The sequence below is a fragment of the Tursiops truncatus genome, chromosome 8 (genome assembly GCF_011762595.2).
Source record: "Tursiops truncatus isolate mTurTru1 chromosome 8, mTurTru1.mat.Y, whole genome shotgun sequence".
NCBI lineage: Eukaryota > Metazoa > Chordata > Mammalia > Artiodactyla > Delphinidae > Tursiops > Tursiops truncatus.
This window is the reverse complement of record NC_047041.1, coordinates 13977160-13997472: the sequence shown is the minus strand read 5'-3', so window position 1 is coordinate 13997472 and position 20313 is coordinate 13977160. Positions and strand designations below refer to the sequence as shown.

The window sequence follows — 20313 nt, the reverse complement described above, 5'->3', positions numbered from 1 at the left end:
CACATACTAAGAATAAGTAAAGAATATGTATTATTTGGGGAACGTGTGTGTGTGTGTGTGTGTGTGTACACATGCCAACGAGGCTGTGATGTAAGACCTATTTCATACTATGGGCCATGGTCAAAGTGACTGGGTTACACGGTGTGCTGAAGGTTAGCCAGCAGAACTTAAGCTTCACCAATTATCATGGAGGCCGAGATGGACAAGAGAAGGGCCAGAGATGGAAGCCATGATCTGAATTTCAGCTGGGTCAGCTTGGGGCCCAGGGAAGCCGGTGTTCTGAGGGAAAGCAGCTGTGGGTTGTGGTGCCGGTTGTGTGAGGTGAGTTGCTGTAGAGAAGCCTCAGCTGTGGCAGGGTTTGTGTGGAGAGGCTGAGAGTTTGCTGGCTGGCTTGGGCTGGGTCAGCGTCAGTGCTCTCCGCGTACCAGTGCTGTGCAGCCCAGGGCAGTGGTTCTCAAAGTGTGGTTGCAAGGCCAGCAATATCACCATCACCTGGTCACTTGTTAGGAGTTCAAATTCTCAGGTCCCACCCCAGACCTTGGGAATCAGAAAACCTGAGGGAGGGCCCAGTCATCTGTTTAACAAGCCCTCCAGGTGATTCTGAGGCATAACATTTGAGAACCGCTTTCCTAAGGATGCCCTGTTTGGCATTCTGTGTGTGATGTGTCTCGGAATATCTAGGCAGGTCTTGTCTAAAAGCAGCCTTGTTGAAAAATAGAAATGCTGGGCCTCCAGTCCAGGCCTTTTGCTATAAAACCTGGCTTACTTTCCACTGTTTATACGGTACATTCACGCACAGGATTATGTGTAAAGGAACGCTGGGTATATCCTTCCTACTCTGTGTGTCTTCCACACTGCCGGACTCGGCCCGCACTGGGTTCAAATACATGCGTGTATGTTGCTTTGAAAATGTTCTCAAGTTACATGTGTATACGAGTGTGCAGACTTGGGCACATGGGTCTGTTCTGCCTTCTCTGCTGGACAAAGTCCTCCCAGGGCAGAGCCTGAATCCCACCTCCCTCGATCTTCCCATCACCCCTCTGGCTGGGGCTCAGCCGTACTCAGCATTCAAGCACCGGATCCAGGAACCTCACTCACTCTCTAATCCTGACCACACAACCCGCCCCAGGCCGGAGGTTCCCAGACACGCTCATGGCCCCTAGAACCTTGAGGCAACCTTGATGCACCTGCAGCTCATTTCCTCCCCGCAGGACTCCTACCTGTTACCTAATGAGAGAGGAGCTCTGCGTGGGTGCTGGCTCCAACACTGAGAACCTTTACCACCCCACTTCCTGTGTTCATTTTTATTGTGCTTTTGGGTCACTGGTGACTGAGAGAGCTGTTAACACTTACAGCTACTTCCCACTACTGCCTGAAGCCCAGTTTCCACACGTGTGATAACGTGATAAAAATACCTAGCACATAAAGACTGTTCAGAGGACCATAGGAAGTGATGTGTGTGAAGAGCTTAGCAGTTCACGGCACATAGTAAGTGTCGGATAAAAAGCTCATGAAGGGTTTAGGCAGAGTTTTCCCCTCAGATAGCCAGGTAAGTGCCCGTCCTTTGCGAAACTGAATCTCTGAGAGAAGGTCATGTGGTCTGGTAGAGAGACCCCCGGGTTTGGCTTCAGACCCTGACTCTGCCATCACTCTCCCTGTACTCATGAGGGAGGAACTGAGCCTCTGTTTCCTCATCCTCCAGCCCCACCCCCTGCAAGTTTGGCCATGGGTGATGCCAATACCTCCTGCATAACGCGTTTTGAGGATTAAATAGAGTTAAATGTGAAATTAAGTACAAAGATTAAGAAAAATGAAATATAAAAATTGTGCAACTTTGTAGATGGGTAAATGCTATACGAGTGTTGTTATTCTCTTATCCTAGAAAGATACCCAACACTTCCTTGGGCTGACTCGCTAGGTGGGGACCTGTGGAGCGCTGTTCTGAACAGCTGGGGAAGACCCAGAGAAAGAAGAGAACAAGATCTCTGTCCAGGTCAGAGAGAGTGAACATCTCAGGGTAGTGAGAGAATAGGGGGGAAACCCCAGCCCTTTCCCTGCACCCCAAACACTCTGCAGAACAACTTAACTTTTCTGTGGAATGTTAGGAAATGAACTCCAAGACAAGTGACTGTATCTAGTATCTGAAATAAAGAGAAACTTAATTAACGCATGAACTGTGAAGCAAAATTACTGAGAAACATCCACCTGGCTGATACTAAGCCACCATCTTGCCTAAGGCAGACATAAATCTACCCTCGTCAGAACCACCAGTGGTCAGGCTTTTGATGTTCTCAAACAGCTCTGCCTCGGGTAGGCTGCCCATGGGGTGGGGACTGGGATCCCACACGGAAGAAATATAAACAAACTGAAATAAAATCTGGGCTGCCTTCTCTGGAAATGTCCCCCTCACACACAGGTGGAACCCCTGCCATCTCATCCTTAAAGTCAAGGGGTCACAGGCTAGGCATTTCCCTCTCTATTCTGCGGGGCTAGTCTGGCTTTATGGCTTTGAAGATCTTAAGATCATCTTTTCTACCAGAGGCAGTTACTCTCTGAACCTTCTAAGGCAACATTAGAACTCATAGTCGGGTGGTATTTACCCATTTAGGGCAAACCCAGTTGACCATCAAAGGTCAGTGGCTGGGACAAGTGGGCCCTGGGAACCTGCAGTATGTCCCAGCATCTGGAGAGACAGGAAGGGGCATCTGAATGGGCCCACGATGCAAGAAGCACCAGGAAGTTAAGGGACTAGAGAGGAGTTCAGGTGACATCACAGGTTTCTCTTCTCCATAAAACCCAGGTCAGCCACTGAGAAGCCAACAGATGCCTTGCTGCCCCCAGCATCATAGCTGCAACCACAGCCTCTGCTGCACCTGAGGAGCAGTCCTGCGCCTCCTCCCAAACCCCTCTTCTGGACCTGCCACACATCAAGGTGAATGGACACCCACAGGAAGAGTAAGAGAGGAGAAGGCCACGAGAGCAATTCCTACCTTGTCCAGTGTACACTCCAACCTCCTCCATCTTCTTGCTGCTGCCCACGCCCCACATCATCATCATCATCAACAACACCATAACCATACCCGTCACATCTTGAGTAATTCTTTCCACACACCTTTTCATGCAGTCTTCATCATCTCCCACGCCCCCTACCTTGCACCTTCCCCTCCAGGCATAGCAGGTCACTCTATCCAAACCGTCAATGTCCAGCTCATGTCCTCCTTCTTCCATGAAGTCTTCTCTGACCTTTGAGAAAAGTAGGTTTCTAATGGCATGAAGTAGGGTTCTGTTTTTAGCGTTGTTCTGTCAATATTTTCCATCAAGACTTGGATAGACCCAAGGATAGCAGGCTTATCTAAGTTGGTATCACAGCAACAGAGGACTGAATCAGGATTTCAAAAGTTTCCCCTTAGAAGCTGAGATGATGGACTCAAACCATCAAAATGAAATTTGTTAAGCATGTTGTCAAGGGGAATGGGAGCCCACAGGAAAGACCATTTTAATTACAGTTATATAAGTATGGAACCTTGAACAAGGAAAATCTTATCTTCCTATATTTTGTCCTAGTCAGATTATATCTAGACCGTTAATCAGAAATCACCCAGAGGTCAAAGAATGGGTTGCTTAAATCAAACTGCATTAAAACACGACCTCTTGAAAGAAACAAATTTCTCACCCTTGGTGATGTTTGACTAATACTGGGTGACCATCTGATGAGGACGTAGTGACAGGAATCTTGAATTTGCTGGGGGTAGGGGAAGGAGGGAATGAGGAAAGAATGGTTGCTCTTTCAAATTCCCTTCCAATTCCTACGTGATTCTTTGTACTGTATTCTTTCCTGATCAATGTCCTTAGAGTAGCAAAAGCTAAATTGAGTATATCAGTCGATTGGAAGGGCAGGGATGTTGGGGTGGGTGGGGCTGGAAGAATGGGGATTACACAGGAAACACCGGGGCAGCTTCCTCCGCAGGTTTCCGGACTGGAAGTGCAGAAAGGACCTCTGGCCCCTTTTCCTGAAATTCTTCCTCCTTGAAAGCTGTTGCTGAAGGCAGTGAATGGAGATGGAGGAAAGAAAGACCTCAACAGTACAAATACAGGCTGAAAACTCCTCAAGCTGTGGAAACCCAAGAAAGATGTACCTGTTGGGGTGAAGTGGGGGAGAGAAAAGGGGAAGATGAACATGGAGGGGAAGGAGAAGGAGGGCACTAGAAAGGGGAGAATCCCAGCCAGTGATCATTTGGCAGGCAGGGGAGGATGAGGTGGGGCAGGGAAAGAGCCCATCATGTGTGGGCGCCTCTGTGTGTGCACTCGCTGTTTTTGTATCATTGTGGACCTCTCCTGGAAGGAAAAGCACGAAGATGAGACTTGGAGGGGAAGTCGATCAGTGTCTACATTGAGCTTCTTAAAGGTAGGGGTCCACAGACAGGGCAGAGGTGAGGGAAAGGAAAAGGGTTCCGTTGAGCCTGTAAGAGTAGCAGCCTGGTGGGATAGGGGAAACACTGAATATGGAGTCAGGAAGCCTGGGTTCAGTCCTGGCTCTGCCACTGGCTAGCCGTGGGTCCTGAGGACGTCACTCTGCCTCTCTGGGCCTCAGGGTCCTCCCATGTAAAAATCTACTCTAGCTGGGTAGTCTATGACGTTAACCATTTACGTGCCAACCGAGTTAATTTATAGCTAGAACATCATTATTTTTGAGCCAGAAGATGACTCTTCTGTGACTATATTTTTGTGCTTGGTGATTTGGGTAATTTTGTTTTTGTCTTCCAGCAATGTTTTAGTGTTGCTCCCTTTGAAAACTTCTAACCTATCTCTTCTGAACTTGAGCTAGAAAGGGAAGGGGTTTTGCCCCTGCCTGGGCAAAAGGATAATGCAAGTAGGGTATCCCAGTCTGCCTCGGACTGAGGGCTTTCCCAGGACAAGGGACTTTCAGCCCTGGGCACACTGGGGGCTGGGTTGCCCTAGTGGAGAGACAGATGAGGGTTTGGAGGCAGCTTGGAGGAGAGGGCCTGGAAGAGCTCACCTCCTGCTCCCCTTCTATGTGGAGTTTCCCTCAGGGGCCCCCGACCAATGTGGTGGTTTTCATTACAAGGCACAACTCCCTGTTGGGAGGCTGGTGGAGTTACAGGGAGAAGAAGCGAGCGGCAGCCTTTAAACCAGTTACAAGCCCCAACTGAGACAACTATTGCTGGGAAAGAAGCTGAAATGCTTGACTAGCACTGATGCTGTGGGGATTTTCCCTCTTTCTTCAAAAAAACACAAAAGACCCAGTGGAAAAAAAAAAAAAAAATGATGAGTTGTGAGACAGGCCTTGGGTCCTACGCAGCCCCAGGAGACAGCACACAGTTCATTTGTTTAAATTTGCAGCTGACGGCTGCCACCTCTCTATAGCCAGCAGGCGGAGAAACTCTCAACATCAGGCAGTGGCCAGTCTGGTGACATACGGCTACAACCATGAACTACCCCCTAACCCTGGACATGGACCTCATGAACTACAACCTGGAGGACCTGGTGAGTAGGGACAGGTAGCTTATGGTCGCCCAGGAATTCTAAATATCCTGCGCCCGGGGCCCAAGGAAGAGGGGAAAGACATGCAGTCCTCTCCCACTGCGGATCAGCAGAATCTAGACAGGCCCATCGGCGCCTGCCTTTTAAGGTTTGATTTCTCATTCCGTGGAAAATAGAGCTGCTGCCTTAAATAGACGTCCTTTATTTAGAGGGGATTGGAAGTATGGGTTCAGGTCCTGCATCCTCCCTGACATGCTCTAGGACCTAGAACAAGTCACTTTGCCTCTCCATTCTTCAGTAGGGGGTCCTCTCCTCATCTCATACGGCTGGAATACGGGGTAGATGGGAAAGTACTTTGGAGGTTTTCTTAATATCAGGAGGCTGGCATTGCTAGTTGACCAATCAGTGTATGTTTATTCATCTCTTGCTCTACGATTCTGTCATCGGGGCACGACATTCTCTCTTGGATAGAGAAGGTGAGAGCCTGTTCTTGGCACTTCTTGGGCTAGCCAAGAAGAAAAAAAAATTACTCACCAGAAGCTCGTAGACAATGATTATGTGCTAAACCCAAGGAGATGGTCAGCAGGGGAGAGGACCCCAGTGGGCTGGGGTCAGGAAGTAGGGGGTGCCAAGCTGGTATCAAGTTAGTGGAAGAACTCGGTGTTAATCCTAGAAGTGTCTCTGAGCACATTGTGGCCTCCCTCAGAGGACTGGGCTCTCTAGAGATTAGGTATTTTTCGGTGGGCTAAGAAAATAGTCCCCAGCGTCACTGTCTGCCACCCACCCAAGACTGTCCCGTGAAGCAGAGCTTGGCTGTTACTGGGTCCCCAGAAGGCGTATGTAAGGAGCAGCTCAACCAGAGACCCAAGGCTCCTGTGTGAGGGCAGCAGAGGGCTGCTTGTAAGGACCTTAGGGAAACTTCCTTGTAGTCTTCACTCCCTTTCCCCCATGGCCAAGGGCACTGCTAGGAAAAGAACTTCTCTCTGAGCTAAATTCTGGGCTGGATCCTTTTCTAAAGGTCCAAACTTTTCCTCCTATACCTGCCAGCTCTCCTGGCCCTAAACTCACCCTGAGATGGTCTCCGACTCCCTCTAGCTCCCCTGGCTGGAGTCTATACTGTAACTCCACCAGCTGTGTTCCCAGACTTGCTTGGAAAAGTCTGCCTCTCGCTTGCCCAGATCCCAAGACTTGGAAGCGTAAGCAGAGCATGGGGAGGTGGGGGAAGGGATAAGTACCCAAAGTCTGTCTTCTCAGATCCGACCCTCCGATAAAAGCAGAGCCAGAACCATCAGGCTAATCAGACATGCTGCTTAATTTGTGGGACCCAATGCAAAATGAACATGCAGGGCCTCTGTTAAAAATGTCAAGATAGAGACAGCAGAGCGCTAAACCAAGCACGGGGCTCTTCTAAGTGCTGGGCCCTGCGTGACGGTACCGGTCTCACGCCCATAAAGCTGGCCCTGAGTCCAATCAGACTAAAACCCCACAACCCTGACAAGGCAATGTGCTCCCACCCTGGCCCCCCGCCCTGGCCCCTGGCCTCACCTGACTAGGTTACCGGGCGTCTTCCTCTGCCCGAAGCTTCAAGCTGACCACGAGCGCTGACCCAGTTGGATATCACAGTAACCAACTCGAGACCTGGCCGGTTCTGGCTTCTGAGAAACCTCAAGAGTTCCCCTAACTGCACGCCTCACTCCACTGCGTGACCTACTAGAGACAGGTGGCGGCAGGGGTACAGCCGGGCATGTCCCACATACCAAAGAAAACCTGCAGCCCGGGGAGAGGGAGCGGTGACTCACTTCATGTCATGCCTCAAATGAGTGGTCTCAGTCCAGGCATCCCTGCAGGCCTGAACCCCCTCCATCAGGGTCGGGCCAGGAGCCAGGAGTCCTAGGACCATCCGGGCCCTGGACCTTTCTTCAAGCCAGCCCCCAGCACCTCATCCCATCTGCACTCACCTCCCATACACTCTCTCTCCAGGGCTGTTGCCCCCTCAGAAGTCCAGACCCTCTCTCTCCACCCGCCCCGCCACTCACAGCAGGACCTCGAGCAGTTTTGACAGTCTCCCTGACGGTATCTCCCAGCACAGGGGCCCTGGCGTGGCAGGGCGGCAGAAGAGTCTTGTATGCGGTAGCTTCTCAATAAGTATGTACTGATTTGTGCTGCTCCGCTGAGTGTCTCAACTCCCCATTTCTCTCTGGAGTTAGTCTCAGTTCTATTATTTTGCTTCCTATTCCTCTCCCTCTTCTGGTCCAAACCAAGTATCAGTTCAGTGTCCTAGAACACTGGGTTCTAGACTCCAATGCTGGGTTAAGAACTGGGGGCTCTTGGCCATAAACCAAGTGTTGGGCATCCTATCTTCCCTCCCTCCTCTTGCATTCTAAGATCAACTGTTCAAAATGTCCATTTTCTTGAGATAGGTTGCTAATTCCCATGAACGGTGGATCCAAACAGAAAAACTCTAGACGGCTAAGTACCAGAAACTAGGAGCCAGGTCCCTGGGGTGGGCACTCCAGGGACCCATCCTGCTGGGAAGGCAGATCTAGGCAGACCTAGAAAAGCCTCTGTCCATAGGAACCTGGATCTGAAAGCATGCCGCCTCCTCTTGACAGACCTAGGACCTGGGGTACCTACAGCGGTCGGTCATAAACTGCACCTCCAGCCCCACCCGGTACACCAGCCAGGAGGAGAAGCTGCTATAGAGCAGGGTGAAGGTGGTCCGGCCCCAGGGCCTGGCTTCCCCTGACCCTTCCCCAGGGATGACCCCCCACAGACTATGACTTCAGCGCATCACAGGACGGGAAGGCCATTCATATGCACTGTCCCATTTCATCAAGGAGGTGTGAAGAAGAGGAACCAAAACCAGCTCAGGCTGTTTCTGGGGTTTACCTTGGGGGAAGGGAGGCTCACCCCCTCCCAAACCAGGTCAAAAGTCCCAGAGGAACCCCAGTGGAAGAAGCCCCAACTGGGGGTGATTGGAAGGGTCAGAGATGAGGGAGAGACCCAGGGCTAGCCTGGGGAGGGGTCAGTGTTGGGGCAAGTGTGGGCTCAGGCACAGAGACCACAGTCTCCATCAGGAATTCTTGCCTTCAGTGAGGACACAGACTGTGGCTGAACCACTCCTCTGGCACAATGGCAGAAAAAGTGACCATGAATTTGGGACTGAGAATCAGGACACAAGAATGTGTATTCTTTCAGGAACGATGGGACAAAATATTTCAAATCAGTACTGACCCGGGAGATGGCTTCAGGAGGTTACCGAACACACCTAAGAGACCTGTCTACCTGTCCCTCGGACTGCGTGGCTCTGTCCCCAAAGTGCAAATTGATCTGGGGTGCCAAGGGGGACCCCTTGAAACCTAAAGACTCAGTGCAGAGGTAGGGGTAGCTTAAAGTCTCCCCCCAGAACCACACCCACAGTAGTTCCTAATGGCCAAAACACTTGGGTTGGAGATGGAAGAGGAGCCTGGCGGGCTCGCTCCTGAGGGGTGGGGGCGGGGAGAAGGGGGAGATGTGACAAATGGCCAGCCAGAGTCTCAGATGGTCTTTAGGGGGTGTGGGCCCTCTAAAGGAAGAGTGGGGAAGGGATAAAGTCCTCCGCCCTCACCCCTCAGCCCAGCCTCCTTCTTCCAGACCCCCGCACCCCTCAAGCCACAGAAAGCTGGAATGAGAGACGCCCTGGCTGGTCCTACTCACGACTCCTGTCTCTGGGTTAGGAATATCCAGCCAGAGACATAAAAGGAGACGGAGCCTGTGTGTGTCCCCTATAGCCAGAGTGATGAACCGCGTCTGTGTGTAGACGCCTCTTGCAGCGAGTATGACTCAGGCCCCTGGAGCCCTGGAGTTGGGCCTGGATGAGTCAAGCACTCAGCAGCCCTGCCTCCCTCCTGGGGGCTGAGAAGCAAGTCAGGCTGGGCCATTCGCTCAGTGCAGGACAGACAGGCTGGAGAAGCAACGGCTCCCACCCAGGTGCTGAGCTAGATGAAGGTGACACTGAGAACCAGAACAGCGCAGGGCAGGGCATGACAGCCAGAGACTCGGAGCATCTAGGAGCTGTGAGCAAGGGGCATCTGAGGGCAGGGCCCAGCTTCCTTTCCAGAGCAGGAATCCCTTCCCACACACTTGGCCTCAAACATTCCTCTTCCTCCCAAGGGCCCCAACCTATGGTTCGACAGTTCTGCCTGTTAGAAGGTTCTTTCTCCTTTGACTGAAACACCCCCAATCCCAACCTCTGCCCATTTCTCCTGCTCTACCCACTAGGACCTCACACAATAAGCCCATCCTGCCTTCTCGCCATGGGAGCTCTTTCCAGTCCTCGAAGGGGCCAGCTCTCCTGGACTCAAGTCTTCTCTTTCCTGGACACCACAGCCCGGGACCTGGAAACTTCCCCCCAGGGTGGGGATTTCCAGACCCCTTAAGAACTGATCACCCTTGTCCAGCCCAAACAAACTGGGTTGGTGTCAGGTGCCCACCTACAGGTTTCTGTTCACCTAGATAAGGCAACAAAGCCCTGCTGGCAGCCACGCCACCCTGTTGACTCATCTGAAGATTGCAGTCAACAAGCTCTCAGGTCTTTTTCTCATAAACAGTTGTTAAGTCAGGTCTTCTCCAACCTGTCCCTGAAGAGTTGAAGTTTTAAACCCCATCTAGGTCTCTACATTTTTCTTTACCAATTCCATCTGGTCAGTTTGGGCCTGTAGTTCCAGGTTGTAGAGAACTCTGCACTGTCTGAAAGCCTCCCGCAGCCGTATCACCCAAGACAGGGTTGAGAGTGAAAAAGAGGAGAGGATCCAGGACAGACCCCTGAGGAAGGTCCTAGACACCCGCTGCCCACCTGCTGACACAGAGCCCCATCTGCAAACGTTTGCTGAGCTTCACACCGGCCACTGCAGGGCAGTGAGACAGCCTCATTATTTGAAGTCAGATGGGGCTTGGAGGACTTAATTATCCAGGGAGGGGCCTGGGTCCTACAGAGGCTCCTGAGGAAGGAAAGAAGGGAGGGGCAGAGGGGTGGAGTGGGGGTAGGAAGAGTAATCTTTGTAATTCCAAGCACTTTGATCTCTCCCTCCATCCTCCCTTCTCCTGGCACCTCAATACCAGGACACAGAATGTTCTAGTCCCCACTCCTGCCCTCTGCACAGCTTCACCCCAGTCATCGTGTTTTCTTGCTTTCTTTGAGGCCTGGGTCCCTGGCCTCTGTTACGCTACTGTCCACTGGGTACCTGCTTATGCCGCATGCTGTCGTGGCCCCAGCAGTCACATGTCTGAGTCTATACGGGGTCAAGCTGCCATCAGAGTGTGTGTGTGCCTGAGGGCCGTGGCTTCCTGCAGCTTCTCCCAGCGAAGGATGAGTGAGTGCTCGGCCAGATGGCCCACCTGAGCTCCCTCTGGGTGTGAGTCTTGGGGGGCTCCCTTCCGCGCCCACTCCCCGCAGCATTCAGGATTCCTGATTCCTAACTTCCCACTGGGCCAGAGCTGATCTTGCTCCATGACCTACCTCCATGATCTGAGGAAGGGCGGGTGTGCGGGATCCCCTGGCCGTGGGAAGTGGCTTTAACACGTGCCACTCCTGAGGCCCCAGGATGTCTGTTTGACACCTCCTGCTGAGAGGCAGCGCCATCTCTCAGCCCTCCTCACACCAGCTTCCTCTGTCTTCTCCTCTCTGCCTGAGCGCTCTGCCGAACCATGACCTCTTGGCAAGAAGGGAAAGACAGTCCCCCACTCCCAACCCTCCTCGAAACCTGGGTTCTCAGGAGACGGGGGCTCTGGGCTCCTAGGGACTTGTCTCACTGTGTTGACTTTAGATGAGCAGCAAACCCTTCAACAGGAATGCTCTAGAGGGCAGGACTTGAGTGGTTCTGGACCAGACAGGCTGGCTGCACCTAAGCCCTCTGCTGGGCAGTGGGAGGGCCAGGCTCCCACCACAAGGTAGATGGAGTCCAGCCCCGCTGACTGCACCAAACCCTGCATCTCTTCTCCTTCTGTCTCAATTGCTTTGCTCTGCATGAAAACAGCTCATCTCACTGCCTTCCCGTTTAACTCCTGCTGAATTCCAGGATGAATCAAATGGTTGTATTCAGTGACGATGTTGGAAATAACTCCCAATATGGTTAGAGAACCCAAGATAGGCTCTAGGCTGTCAAGAGCATTGGGAAGAGGCAAAAACTGAAGAAGGGTGGGAAGGAGTGTCTGAGTCTGCTGAGGCACAGGGAGGAACTACCCCAGAGTCCCAGAATACGAGGTCCCCTGGCCTTATCTGGGAAACTGCTCTCCAAGCGGTGCAGCACACATCTGCATCATGTCTGGCATGTGTAAAACACATGGCCTTGTAAGCTCCCCCGGGAGCTCACCATCCAATGAGGCCACCGACATCCCAACCCTGAGTGAGGTAATAAAAGCACACGTGATGGAAGAAGAGAGAATGTAATTCCAAGCAGAAGAGTTAGGAAGGACATAGGAAGGTGGGATTGAGTGGGGCCTTGAAGGAAGCATAGCAATAGGCAGACTTGGGAAGAAAGGACTGCTGGGCGAAAGGAAGAGTTTTAGAGACAGGATTGTATCAGCGTGACGGGGGCAGGCAGCCAGGAGAACGATGAACCTGAAGGAGAGGGATAAAGCGATAAAGTGGAAGAGAAGGTTTGAAAGGTCAGGGGAATATACAGTTTGCAAACATGTAAAGGCCCAGTAGAGGAGTTTAGACCTCACCCTGCAAGTCCATGGTCTTCCAGTGAAAGCAGAACCATTTTCATAAACAAAAGCATATGTGTGAAACACCACATGAGACAAGGGTGTCTGGTTTAAAGACGGGAGGACCAGAGGCTCCCTCCCTTCCCACCGCGCCCCCCCAACCCCAGTAAAACCTGCAAAGAAAGTCCATGGACTTATGCTGTATGGGAGGCCTCACAATTAGTTCTGAAATTTAGTAATGTATGGGAAACATCTCTTCCTAAGAGAACGCGCAGGTAAACCTCACTTCTTTTTGAGCACTGCATTGTATTCTGCTGTGTGAATGCCCTGAGGTTGGCTTCCTCCAATCTTCTATTGACGAACTTGATCCCAAACATGACTTTTCCTTATAACTGGCTTTGCTTTTAAATATGACTAACACAACATTTTAAATCAACTCTACTGCGATAATTTTTTTTAATTCTATGAAACTGAAAAAAAAAAAGATAAAGACAAAAAGAAAAGAAAACCACTGCTTAGAGGTAACAGGGAACCAGTAAAAGATTTTAAGCAGGACACTGATGTGATGGTATTCGTGGGTTGAAAAACTCATCCTGTCCTCTGTGCAGGAGGTGGATAAGAGTGGAGAAGTCAGTGAGAACGGGACCCATGGGGAGACAGTAGTCCTGAGCATTAGGGTGAAGAAGGGCTACACTTGGGCTATGGCAGAGGGATGCTGGGGTCGGGCCAGCCTATGACTCTGCCACGGCACAAATGTATCCTCCCACCCGCTTCTCTCAGGAACCGGAAGGAAAGGCCCAGGTTGGGGAATGGGTCTTCCCACCATGGAGAAGAAGTGTATGACCCACAGCTGGGGCCCTGGGTAACAGTACAACCACCCCCTGCTTGTGTGGGACCCTCGCTCTCCAGGAAGGAGGGCAGGGTGGGACCACCCTGAGCCTGGGTGCCCGGTACCCTCTCCCATCCTCTCTCTCCCTGGGGCTCATCGTTTCCAGAAGTGCCTTTTTGAAGCCACATAAGCTGGTTATAATTGGTCTTGAAATGCTGTGGAGAGGTGTATGGTTAGGGGAGGGTGTGGGAAGAACAGAGCTGGGAGGTGAGGAGCAGGTGCAGGGGGGCAGCTGTGAGTGAAAGGTATGAAAACAGGCGCCCTGCCTTCCTTTGCGGTTAGCTGGGTAAACAACCTGAGTGCTGGGGTGGGGAGGGCTGGGGGAGGGAGAGGGAGGCAAGGGAGGAGTGAGCTTCCGGAGACAGAGTGGGCACATCCCCTTCACTTGGAAGCCTCCCCCTCCCCCCTCCCCCCTCCCCCTCCCCTCGCGGAGAAGGGAGCAGAGTGAGGCGTTTGCTGGTGACAGGGAGTAGCAGGCAGGGCAGCCAGGCAGTGCTGTGTCGTGGTGGGAGTTACATCAGCGTGGGTTCAAGCAGACCCGATCTCTGGCGAGACATGGGTGAAACCGGAGTATCACATGCCTTGGGCTTGCTGTGCCGATTAAACAAAAAAGAGGCTCTTACTACAATTTCAGATATAATGAAGGAACGAGGGGACAGACTGAGAGCAAGCCAGCAGGCCATACCAGCATCCACCCCTTCAGCAGGATCCTAGGTCTGAGTGCCCTCTGTTCTGTTCAGAATCGGAAGAGATGGCTCTTTGTCCTAACCAGATCCATTCCCCCAAATGGAAGCCCTGATTCCAGCCCCTGCAGCTGCATCCTTCCACACCTGAGGCCTCGCAAATGAGAAACGACTTACAGGTGCCCAGCCCTTCAGAGTTTATGAAGCACATCCACACCATATATCTCCTTTCATCTTTGTCACTACCCAGTGAGGGATGTTTACAGACGAAAACTGAAGTTGGAAAAGACAACGGGATTTGTTTGAGGAACACAAAGGGAAACTGGGATTTGGTCCGTGGGCAGACTGGGAGTGCAGGGACAAAAGCAGTTAGCCTGGGGGGATAGGATTACTCTACCAGGGGGTCTGGGTCCCTCTCTGAGAGGAAAGACTGGTTCTCAGTTCCCACCCTCCTGTCTCCTTGCCCTTGCAGTACAAGGAATTAGGCAGCTACAATGACAGTATGGAGACCCACACAATGGAAAATCACCTCTGCTCCACAGCTGAGGGGCCCCTGCTGACCTCCTTCAAGGCCGTGTTCGTGCCTGTGGCCTATGGCCTCATCTTCCTCCTGGGTATGATGGGCAACATCCTGGTGCTGGTCATCCTGGAGCGGCACCGGCAAACGCGCAGCTCAACCGAGACCTTCCTGTTCCACCTGGCGGTGGCCGACCTCCTGCTGGTCTTCATCCTGCCCTTTGCTGTGGCCGAGGGCTCCGTGGGCTGGGTCCTGGGCAGCTTCCTCTGCAAAACCGTGATTTCTCTGCACAAGATCAACTTCTACTGCAGCAGCCTGCTCCTGGCCTGCATCGCTGTGGACCGCTACCTGGCCATCGTCCACGCCGTCCACGCCTACCGCCACCGCCGCCTCCTCTCCATCCACATCACCTGTGCAACCATCTGGCTGGCGGGCGTCTTCTTTGCCTTGCCAGAGATCCTTTTTGCCAAGGTCAGTCAACCCCATTACAACGACTCTCTGCCACACTGCACCTTCCCCCAGGAGAACCAGGCCGAAACCAACGCCTGGTTCGCCTCCCGCTTTCTCTATCACATCGGAGGATTCCTGCTGCCGATGCTGGTGATGACCTGGTGCTATGTCGGGGTGGTGCACAGGCTGTGCCAGGCCCAGCGGCGTCCTCAGCGGCAGAAGGCGGTCAGGGTGGCCATCCTTGTGACAAGTGTCTTCTTTCTCTGCTGGTCACCCTACCACGTTGTTATCTTCCTGGACACCCTGACGAGGCTGAAGGCGCTGGGCAGTAGCTGTGAGTTCAATGGCTATCTCTCCGTGGCCATCACCATGAGTGAGTTCCTGGGCCTGGCCCACTGCTGCCTCAATCCCATGCTCTACACGTTTGCCGGCGTGAAGTTCCGCAGTGACCTGTCGCGGCTTCTGACCAAGCTGGGCTGTGCCGGCCCTGCCTCTCTTTGCCAGTTCTTCCCTAGTTGGCGCAAGAGCAGCCTCTCGGAGTCAGAGAATGCCACCTCCCTCACCACCTTCTAGGTCCTAGCCACCCCGCACCCCCTTGTTTCTGCTTTCCTTGGGGCAGGCAGTGATGCTCGAACTCCTTCCAACAGGATCTGGGATCCTAAGAGCTCGCCTTGGCCAGTGTCCTCATATGGGGCAGCTGGAGGAACCAACCCCTCTTTCCAGGACAACCCCGCCAGCTCTTCTCCCAGCCCCGGGTCTAGGCTGGGGCCCAGGGAGGGGAAAGCAGCCCAAGGGCAAAGCAAAGGATACCTGTGCTCGTCTGCATCACTTTGGGCTGAGAGGACCACACTTACCTTCTCTCATCCTAACCATCCAAAGCTCAAGAAAGAAATTTTCCTTCTGCCCCCGTCGATAGGGAAAGTCATTCCCCTTCCAGAACGTACTCCATCATCTTATGGACCACCGACCTCCACAACCACCCACCTCTCCTCCCACCCCACCTGCCAAAAGTAACAAGCAGCTGAGCACCAGGGCATGGATGGAGGTTAAGGCTGAGGAAAGGCCAGCTGGCAGCAGAGCGGGGCCTTAACATGTCTCAGTGCCTACTAAGCACAGACATTCTTTCAGGTCACCAGCCCTGCAGCATCTTGACCAAGCAGGAAGCTCAGGATGACCCGGTCCGGGTGGCTGCCCCTGGCTCTGACCAAAATGGCGCCGGGCCAGCCCCATGTCACTGGGCCCTGGGAGGTCTGCAGCCTGAGGCAGACTCCAGGTGCCCTCAGAGACCAGCCAGCATCCTAGAGAAGGACTAAGGTCAGCAGAGAGGAGCCCAACCAAGGAAAGGAAAGATTCTCCTTCCCCAGCTCCAAGGATGAACAAGTATTAACCAAAGCCAGCTGTCTTCTCTGCCCAGGGTGGAAAGCTCCCAGGGCAGGCCAAGGACAGCAGGGTCCAGGGCCCTGGTGGGTCTGGGCACCGATGCGGAAGGGGACAGATGCGTTCTTCCCTTCCCCTCTCCCCGCAAACTACACAGCCAGGAGAAACTCCTGGAGCCACAGAGAGAATCTGACCGTGGAGCAGAGATGGAGACCTCCCGAGGAAAGAGACCTAAGGGGTCCCTGGGGGTCATCTCATCCAGCCCCCTGCCTGCAGGCCAGGCCATCTCTCTGGGCCGCAGCAAGAGCCGCGAGGCATCCCCTTGGGCTGGGCAGTGTGACAAGCAGGCCTAGGCAGGGAAGTCCCCGGGCTCCAGGAAGCTGGGCCCTGCCCCGAGAGGATACTACTCAGATGGAACCAGAGGAAGCTGCTCCGCGCCTGCCTGCCCCCTGCCCGGGGAGGGCTCTCCCTGCCTCCTCCCCAGCCTCTGGTCTGCCTAGAATGGGACACCAGGGACCCCTGCAGCTGCTGAGGGCGCACATCGGTTGCCCAGGCCCACTCAAGCCAGTCAGCCCAGGTCCCTAAGAGGCCCCCGCAGGGGAGATCAGAGCTGTGACCCAAGGGACTAGGTCTTCACCGTGGAACACCAGGGAATCCCTGGGGCCCCTTTTTCGTCCCAGCACCCAATAGTAAGCTGGGCAGCGGAGGAGCCAGACACAGAAGCAAGACAGCAAGAAACTGGATTTTTAATTTTCTCTTTTTAATAAAAAGGCACCTATAAAACAGGTCAATACAGTACAGGCAGCACAGAGACCCCCGGAACAAGCCTAAAAATTGTTTCAAAATAAAAACCAAGAAGATGTCTTCACATATTGTATTTATATATTTATATTTATATATATATTTATATAATGGTACAAAATGGCTGGGGGTGTGGCCATGGATGGAGGGAAGTAGCTGGCCTGTGGAATTCACCTTGGAAAGCTAGTCTGGTGGCAGAGGTGGGAGGAGCGGGGGAGGGGGAGGGCATCGGGCCCTTTTCAGTCTGACCCATCTCTCCTCTGCGCAGGAAACACTTAAGAGTCGGTTTGGGAGTATTGGGTCATGGGTGGGGGACTCAAGGGCACGAGGCCCGGGTTGAGACAGGGTGGGAACGTGTCTGGCGGGACTGAGGACAGGTGGCCCCTGAACACGGGGGACCAGGCCCTGGCCCCTGGGAGGGGCTGGGGGAGGCAGGAGCTCGCAGCCAGCCCCGGAGGAAGCACTTGACCTGGCTGACCGGGGTACTGAGGACAGCACCAGACTGGGAGAACTGGGGACAAATTCCCTTTGTATCACAGCTGCCAATGGGAGACCAGGCCCTCAGGTCAGGAAGGCTGGGGACGGGGCCACGGCAGAAGACACCTTGTCTAGAAATGGCCCTTGGCCCTGGAGGTGGGGTACAAAAGGCCTCAGCCAGGTAGCTGCCCTGCCACCTCACAAGGCAGGAAAGGAAGTGAGAAAAGGAGAAGTGTTTTACTCCTGGGGCTGAGGGGGGCAAAACACCCAATCGTGTATGGCTTCAGCTCTGACCAGAGGCGGGTGGGGAGCTCGTATGGGAAAGAGCCGGGGGCTGAGGGGAAGGCAGTGGCTGCGCCTGGGTGGGCACAGAGCCCTGAGCTCTGGGCAGAGGGACCTTGCCAGCGATCGGCCAGGCAGAGAGAAGCGGGAAGACGCCCTCCTGCTCGGAATCCAACACTCTCTCTATTCCATCCTCAGCGGGTGGAGGCTGGAGGGAGACAGACCGACTTGGCCAAACCCTTTTCCTTTCCTCCTTTGGTGATAAGAAGTAAGTGGTAGCCTCTGGAAGAGTCATGGCCCTGGGGGCTACCTGGCCCAGAGCCACTGCAGCGGGCAAAGGACCATTCGGCTCCCCAGGCCACCCCTCCACGGCTCCACACGAGGGGGCCACACAGTCTCCGCCTCGTCCTCCTTGCCTTCATCCCGGACTGGGGACCAAGGACTTCAAGTTCTGGCTAAGATGTAGCAGCAGGGGACACCAGACATCCACAGCTAGGAAGCCAGGGCCCCGTGTCACCTCTGTGGGGCAAACACACGTGCACATGCACGCGTTCTCCTGAATCACTCAGCAGCAGACAGGCTGCCGCCCTGGGGGGTCTCAGCCCTGCTGGGGCTCACCAGGTGGACGCCTAGGTGGTCTGACCTCAGTTTAGGTGTGGGTGTAGCTACGTCATTTCACCACTGGGGGACGGGACCGGAATGGTATCCTTTATTGACCCAGAGACACTGCCACAGCGGGCAGGTGTGTCAGACTGCGTGCCCCTGGGTCCAGGGGAATGGAAGGGGCAATCATTTGAAAAAGGGGGGAAGGGTTTCTTTTATCCTTTTTTTGTGTGACTTCTATCAAAACACAGAAATACAGCACACACACAAACCGGCACAAAAGCGCAGCGCTCTATTTACAGCTACGGCTGGCGCCTGCCCACCTGGCCAGCCGCCTGCAGGTTGGGGTGGGAGAGGGGGTCAGACACATCATCAGGGAGAGGAACTGAGGCAGGAGAAGACAGAAGGAAAAACGGGGGGGTGGGGGCAGAGAAACCAAGAGGAGGAAAGTGAAGCTCCCGGAGGAGACAGCAGCAGGAAGGGGAGGGAGAGGGAGAGGCCTCTCCTCTCCTTCCACTCCCTGCCAAGGATTAGATACAGGGCTCTGAAAGCAAAGCTGAAGAGGGCAGAAGCAGAGAAAGAGGGAAAATCGGACGCAGAGAAAGAGGGAAAATCGAGGCTCCGTAGGACTGGCGGGGGGGGGGGCAGTCCTGGCGGCCGAAATGGGACCAACCCCCATCCCAAATCCCCCACCCCACTCTGCCACTTCCCCCTAAGCTGCCAACACATCTGGTTTCCACAAATGCCACTCCCCACACAAGCCCCCTCCCACCCCCTCCACCCCACCCCTTGACCCAGGCCATCCCAACACCGAAGGGGAAGAAACTTTCTTAAGGTTATCCTATTTGCAGTATCGCCCCAGCTCCAGCCCCCCACGGGGACTGCTAGAAGGGCAGGTTGGCCATGCCGCCCGGCGCCGGGAGGTAGCCCATCTGGCTGTCCAGAGACACACTGCGCTGCCGCAGCGGGTGGGACACCATGAGGTTCTGCTGGGGCGGGGGGCCCATGAGAGAGCCCTGCGGGGGGAGCATGTGGGGGGGCTGGCTGTAGACCTCACCGCCCACTCCCCGCTGCTTCATCAGCATGAAATTCTGCTGGGTCATGAGGCCTTGTGGAGGGGCCATGACCCCCTGGTGCAGGCCATGGGGCACCATGCCCTGCTGTGAGGGCACACCTGTCCTGCCCAGCAAGGACATCTGTCCGGGGTGGCACATGGACATGTTGAGCCCCCGCTGGACGCCCTGCTGGCCCGGGAGGTTGGGGGGCCGGGAGGGGGTCTGCTCCGCCATCATGTTCTGCAGGTTCATGAGATGCAGATTGGGGGGCTGGGCCTTGGGGGGCTGGTTCTCGCTCTTGGGGAAGTACTGGAGGGTGCTGCTTGGCTTCTCCGAGGGGATGATCCTGGACAAGTCGAACTCGGGGATCCCCGTCGGGGTGGGCCGGATCACCTCGCTCAGCTCAGGGTCGTTCAGCACTGACGCCACCCCGGGGAGCACGCCCGGGGGGTATGCGTCGCCCATGCGGCCGGCCATGCTTTTGCCCATCAGGTGCTGCTGGGGGGGCAGGGGGCCTGGCGGCTGGCTGGGCAGGTCCTCTGGGGGCAGGGCCATGCCTGAAGGGTAGTGCTGCTGCAGGCCGGGTCCCCCGCCCCCGCCCCCACTAGGGGCCATGGCACCGTGGGGCTGCTGCAGCCGAGGGGGGAAGGGCAGCATCTGGGAGGAGCTGGGCACAGGGCCGCAGGGGGCATTCAGGGAGTCTGGGCCCCCTGGAGCCATCATCGTCGAGTTCTGAGGGGGCCCTCCTGCCCCCTGTGCATTGGGGTGCAGTGGAATGTTGGAGCCCAGAGGGGTGGGGGAGGGCAACATGGGAGGCGGGGGGTCATGGGACAGGGGCTGCTGGCCTGGCAGGTTCATGCCCATGGGGCTCTGGGCAGCGGCTGAGTTCAGGTGCATCTGGGTGGGCTGGTTATTGCTGATCCCTGCAGGGAAAGAGAAACGGGGGTCAGGAACCGTGTGCACCCAGCTGGGGGAGGGTGCAGAACTCAG

General features: G+C 54.5%; 2 protein-coding genes across 10 annotated transcripts in view; one reads left to right on the top strand and one right to left on the bottom strand.

The window, feature by feature from the left end:
• The first annotated feature begins 5413 nt into the window (after window positions 1–5413).
• Window positions 5414–16973, top strand: CXCR5 (C-X-C motif chemokine receptor 5). The gene is made up of 2 exons (XM_033861970.2): window positions 5414–5505; window positions 14234–16973. The coding sequence occupies exons 1-2, from the start codon at window positions 5449–5451 to the stop codon at window positions 15299–15301; spliced, it is 1125 nt and encodes a 374-aa protein (XP_033717861.1). The 5' UTR covers window positions 5414–5448; the 3' UTR covers window positions 15302–16973.
• BCL9L (BCL9 like) overlaps window positions 16845–20313 on the bottom strand; it is a 28905-nt gene continuing 25436 nt past the window's right edge. For all 9 annotated transcript variants that reach the window (XM_033861964.2, XM_033861966.2, XM_073808108.1 and 6 more), the window contains one exon: window positions 16845–20246. In XM_033861964.2, the coding sequence (XP_033717855.1) occupies window positions 19153–20246 (1094 nt within the window). In that variant the 3' untranslated portion in view covers window positions 16845–19152. The remainder of the gene's footprint in view (window positions 20247–20313) is intronic.

What these genes read in the sequence shown, in the direction of transcription:
- CXCR5 (XM_033861970.2), top strand. Translation starts at nt 5,449, where the DNA reads ATGAACTACCCCCTAACCCTGGACATGGACCTCATGAACTACAACCTG. An exon ending in ACTACAACCTGGAGGACCTG is followed by an intron (nt 5,506 to 14,233) that starts GTGAGTAGGGAC and finishes TTGCCCTTGCAG; the next exon opens with TACAAGGAATTAGGCAGCTA.